The 6,000-nt window shown below is 47.3% G+C and overlaps 1 protein-coding gene across 1 annotated transcript in view; it reads right to left on the bottom strand.

The window, feature by feature from the left end:
* Positions 1–641: 641 nt before the first annotated feature.
* Positions 642–6,000, bottom strand: part of dcdc2c (doublecortin domain containing 2C) — a 34,076-nt gene continuing 28,717 nt past the window's right edge. The window contains exons 12-13 of the mRNA XM_014132665.2: positions 1,767–1,821; positions 642–773 (exon numbers count right to left, since the gene is read on the bottom strand). Coding sequence (XP_013988140.1) covers positions 1,805–1,821 — 17 coding nt within the window. The 3' untranslated portion in view covers positions 642–773; positions 1,767–1,804. The remainder of the gene's footprint in view (positions 774–1,766; positions 1,822–6,000) is intronic.

Raw genomic sequence — 6,000 nt, 5'->3', positions numbered from 1 at the left:
ATGTCTGTGGAACGATTTCGACACCTTGTAGAGTCCATGTGCCCCGGCAAATTGAGGCTGTTCTGAGGGCAAAAGGGGGAGTGCTACTCAATATTAGGAAGGTGTTCTTAATGTTTTGTGCACTCAGTGTAGGTTACTCTGCACTCAGGCAAACACCACTGTTTCTATCTCTCTCTCATGTTACATGGACAAATTAAACCAGTGCCCTGAGGTTCAATACCAGCAGCTCTTATTCTCCCCATCAAGGTGCCTCTGTATTTTAATAGCCTTGACTGAGAGGAATTAAATTTGCTTGATCCCCTCGACCACTTCAATATCATTAGTTTTTAGTTGATTCCACCGGATTTTAATCAGCATAGTAATTCCTCTCCACAGGAGGCTAAGTCTCTCTCAAGAGCGGTTACACTGTCCACTAGGTCTGCTGAGGCACCAGCCCAAAAATAATGAATCAGAAAAAACACCAAAAATAATTGATCAAAAGTGCTTCTGTGTAACCCGCCAAGGACCTTTGCTTCTTAATAATTAAACTCTGCAATTAGGCATTTTACCATGCGCTCAGTGTGACGCGCCATGCAATATTCATAGACCATACATAATTACGCAATACAGTGGAATAAGAGGCCATATATATCCACGGTGGGGCTGTCAAGACGCAAACATTTTTATTTGGTTTATAACACTTTTTAATCTCGTACATGTGGGTCTCGTAAGGGGTACGCTGTCCTCGACCGCTCCTGTTACTACAGGACTCTCTGACTCTGGCTCTTAGAATTCTGTATAGGGAAAGAGAAAACAGAGATGCTGATACATTCAGAACCACAGGATCCGCCCACATCAAAGTGCATCCACACAACCAAGCCATACGTTGTTACAATAGGTTTTCCACACAGTCTGTCAACAGGAGAAATAAAAAATGGCATTCAATTAAAATGAAGGAACAGAGATGGGGCTGATGTCGGAGATTCATTGTATGATACATTATACATAATGCTCATCGCAGCATGGTAGCTAAAGTCTTGAAGGCCCTTGATGGCGCCTGGAGCCAATTGTTTTTTATTTATTTATTTAACTAGGCAAGTAAGTTAAGAACAAATTCTTATTTACAATGACGGCTTACCAAAAGGCAAAAAGCCTCCTGTGGGGACGGAGGCCAGCTCTTTTGCAATACAGAGCTATAACTGTAGACACAATGTATGGACACACTGGACAAGGTTGGCTTTCATCTCGAGATGCAGTTCAAAGTGGACCGCGAACAGAGCAAACTGGCAATCAAAGTTAACGTGTAACTGGCCAGTGGTGCACTTCACAGGGACCCGTCATCACAATGGCAGCTGAGGTCACACGCAGACATCCCCTCTCTCCTCCTCACATCACAATGGCAGATTCTCCACACACGGTCTTTGGAACTTTTTATATTTCCATGTTGAAAACATACTGCTAGTGGAGCTGCTTTGAAGGGCCTTTCATGCCATGTATATGATGAATGGGAAGAAGTATTCAATTCCATAGGGATATTATTTGCTCTGAGCATAAACCAGTACTCAACTTGGATGAATGAGTATGAAAAGGCATATTGTGAAATGGACTGTGTGTTCAAATACCCATGGAACATGCAATTACTAGTGTGTCACAAATAACATGAACTCTTTTGTGGAATGGCTTCACAACAATATTTTACATATGAATGGCACCAACAATATGTCTGTAAATGTAATGCATACTGGAATTAATAACATATAAAATGCTAACATAAGCACACAACCTACCTCTGACTGAATAAATGGCATTTTGGTCTGGAAGCTGGTCACTTTTTGCTTTTTTCTGTAGAAAAATAATGAAGAGAAAAAGGACTCAGTTACAACCATTGGAGCATTAACAGAAAACATGTTTTATACTGTAAAATGTTATACTGTAAAAAACAAAATATTTTTGTCTCAAATAAACAGTAGCATCATGACCTTCGATGAATATGACACCCTGAACAACAGAACAATACAGATGTGATTTACATAAATAAGAGTAAAAGTCAAATAGGCGTAAAGGTCGTCATTCGAGAATACTCACGGGTCCAGACAAATGATTTACTACACATTCATTTGGTTGTGTGGAATAACTTATCTGTGACACACAACTGCATGTAGTGTGTGCATGCAAGGGAGACAATATACCATGACTGCACACATCTCATATCGCCAGTCAATCACAATGCTTTACAACTTCTGTCAGAAGCTCTAATAATCACCATCCATAGACAGACCATTGTTCATGTTGCCAATAACTTTTGAAGGAGAATCTCCAGCAAAATGAACACTGTAGTGTCTACTATTATACACGGAAACCCAGGACAGAATGCCCTAGTATTGAGGCCATATACCTAATCCAACCCGGAAGCAAATAAGAAAAAGCACTTTGAAGGTATATTTACATTTGCTGAACTGAATAAGGTTTCCTATTTGGGTCATTCTTGAATTGCGGTGGCATTTGCGTCCCTTCACTTTGCAACCATGAAAAACACTTTAAAATGACAAATAGTTCAAATCAAATCAAATTGTATTAGTCACATGCGCTGAATACAACAGGTGTAGACCTTACAGTGAAATGCTTACTTACGAGCCCCTAAACAACAGTGCAGTTTCAAAAAAATACAGATAAGAATAAGAGATAAAAGTAACAAGTAACTAAAGAGCAGCAGCAGCAAAAAATAACAATATATACAGGGGGGTGCAGCTACAGAGTTAAAAATTGTACATGTTTTTGCTTATATTGATAAAACATAATGCAAGTCCTTTATACTGCAAAATTGTATGCTTATGCATTGTTTAAAGTACTTGGAGTAAGCAAATTGACTTGTCCCTGTAGTGATGTGTAAAGTTGTAGAGACATGTTTTAGGCATTTAGAGATATCTATATATTATTTTTTATATTACAAATTGAACAAAATAATGTAATAATAATAAAAAAATAAAAAAAATAAACTATGTTTTAAGTGGGAAGAAGTAGCTATTGGTCTGAAGTCGAAAAAGAAAGGAAATTCACATGATCACCCCAATGCCTACTCCACCGATACTCTACAAAGTTTTCCAGCACACAGCTTTGACCTACTACAGTAACTATGCTGGTCTATTACAGGTTAAAACAATGGGTATGCAGGTTGCTTAGGAGTCAAACATTCTCAAAAAGCCTAATTCATACTCTTAAAGGAAGTGCACCCACAATAATGTGATTTCTACCGCATATATTCTTCACGCACCACACTAATACCATTCCGCTACCTTTTTCAATATATTTTTTTATTATTATATGAAAACAAGCTTTACCTTTATACTTATAAGACCATCATGCTTTTTTATTATTATAGTAATGTAGTGCCTGCCTTTATGTAACGGCTTGTCTGTAGTGTGGCGGAAAGAAGCGCAGGAAGCAGCGAACACTGTGTGGTAATTTTAATAAACCACATGTACAAAATAAACGGTTTCCCAACAACAGGGAAAATACAATTGACAAGCACAGTAGAACAAAACGCAGTCGACACACAGAAAAACAATCCCGCACAATAGGGAGCGGGCCAGCTGAACTAAATAGCCCTCTTAATTGACTAACTCAGGGCAGGTGAGAAAACATAAAAAAATGGAAAAACAAAAAGGGAATCGGTGGTAGCTAATAGGCCGGTGACGACGAACGCCGAGCGCCACCCGAGCATGAGGGGGCGCCACCGTCGGTAGGAATCGTGACAGTACCCCCCTCCTGACGCGCGGCTCCTGCAGCGCGCCGACACCGGCCTCGAGGCCGACCCCGGAGGACGAGGCGCAGGGCGATCCGGACGGATGGGTCCAAGACGTCCTCCGCCGGCACCCAGCACGTCTCCTCCGGACCGTACCCCTCCCAGTCCACGAGGTACTGCAGGCCCCCCGCCCGGCGTCTCGTGTCCAGAATGGCCCTTACGCTGTACGCCGGGGACCCCCCGATGTCCAGGGGGGGTGGAGGGACCTCCGGCACCTCATCTTCTTGTAGGGGACCAGCCACCACCGGCCTGAGGAGAGACACATGAAACGAGGGGTTAATACGGTAATAGGAAGGGAGTTGCAACCGATAACACACCTCGTTTATCCTCCTCAGGACTTTGAAGGGCCCCACACACTGCGGCCCCAGCTTCCGGCAGGGCACGCGGAGGGACAGGTTCCGGGTCGAGAGCCAGACCCTGTCACCCGGTGCGAACACCGGCGCCTCACTGTGGTGGCGGTCAGCACTCCTTTTCTGCCTAGCACTGGCCTCCCTCAGTGAGTCCTGTACTGCTTTCCAGGTCTCCTTGGAGTGCTGAACCCAGTCCTCCACCGCAGGAGCCTCGGTCTGGCTCTGGTGCCATGGGGCCAGGACCGGCTGGTACCCTAACACACACTGGAAGGGTGACATGTTAGTAGAGGAGTGGCGAAGTGAGTTCTGGGCTAACTCTGCCCAGCGAATATACCTCGCCCACTCCCCTGGCCGGTCCCGGCAATACGACCTCAGGAACCTGCCCACCTCCTGGTTCACCCTCTCCGCCTGCCCATTGCTCTCGGGGTGATAACCGGAGGTTAAACTGACCGAGACTCCCAGCCGCTCCATAAACGCCTTCCAGACCCTGGATGTGAACTGGGAACCCGGATCAGAGACAATATCCTCCGGCACCCCGTAGTGCCGGAAGACGTGGGTAAATAGGGCCTCCGCAGTCTGCAGGGCCGTAGGGAGACCGGGCAAGGGGAGGAGACGGCAGGACTTAGAAAACCGATCCACAACCACCAGAATCGCAGTGTTCCCCTGAGAGGGGGGAAGATCTGTCAGGAAGTCGATAGACAGGTGCGACCATGGCCGTTGCGGAACGGGGAGGGGCTGTAACTTCCCTCTCGGTAAATGCCTAGGATCCTTACTCTGGGCACACACCGAACAGGAAGAGACATATGACCTCACATCCTTAGCCAAGGTGGGCCACCAATACTTCCCCCTTAGACTCCGCGCTGTCCTCTCTACACCAGGATGACCCGCCGCAGGTAGCGTGTGTGCCCACCGAATCAACCGATCGCGAACATCGAGCGGCACATACATGCCCCCCATGGGCACCTGCGCAGGCGCAGGTTCCAACACCAGTGCCTGCTCGATGTCCGCGTCCACCTCCCACACCACTGGTGCCACCAGCCTAGACGCTGGAATGATGGGAGTTGGATCGATGGGTCGGTCATCCGTGTCATACAGACGGGACAGCGCGTCGGCTTTAGTATTAAGGGAACCCGGTCTATATGAGATGGTAAACCTAAACCGGGCGAAGAACATGGCCCACCTTGCCTGACGTGGATTCAGTCTCCTCGCTGCCCGGATGTACTCCAGGTTTCGGTGGTCGGTCCAGATGAGAAAGGGGTGCTTAGCCCCCTCAAGCCAGTGTCGCCACACCCTCAAGGCTTTGACTACCGCTAGCAACTCCCTGTCCCCCACATCGTAGTTACGCTCCGCCGAACTGAGCTTCCCTGAAAAGAAAGCGCAGGGGCGGAGTTTCGGTGGCGCACCCGAGCGCTGTGATAGCACGGCACCCACCCCAGCCTCGGATGCGTCCACCTCTACTACGAACGCTAAAGACGGGTCCGGGTGCGCCAACACGGGAGCGTTGGTGAACAGTGTCTTCAACTTCTTGAAGGCTCCGTCCGCCTCCGTCGACCATCTCAAACTCACCGGCCCCCCCTTCAGCAGTGAGGTAATGGGAGCCGCTACCTGGCCAAACCCCCGGATAAACCTCCGGTAGTAGTTGGCAAAGCCCAAGAACCGCTGCACTTCCTTCACCGTGGTTGGAGTCGGCCAATTCCGCACGGCCTTAACACAGTCACACTCCATCACCACCCCCGTGGTGGAAATGCGATAACCCAGAAAGGAGACAGCTCGTTTGAAAAACTCACACTTCTCAGCCTTAACGTATAGGTCATGCTCCAGCAGTCTACCAAGCACCTTGCGCACCAGGGACACATGCGCGGAGCGGGT

This window comes from Salmo salar, chromosome 01, assembly GCF_965601325.2.
Source record: "Salmo salar chromosome 01, fSalSal1, whole genome shotgun sequence".
Lineage (NCBI taxonomy): Eukaryota > Metazoa > Chordata > Actinopteri > Salmoniformes > Salmonidae > Salmo > Salmo salar.
This window is presented reverse-complemented; position numbering and strand designations above follow the sequence as displayed.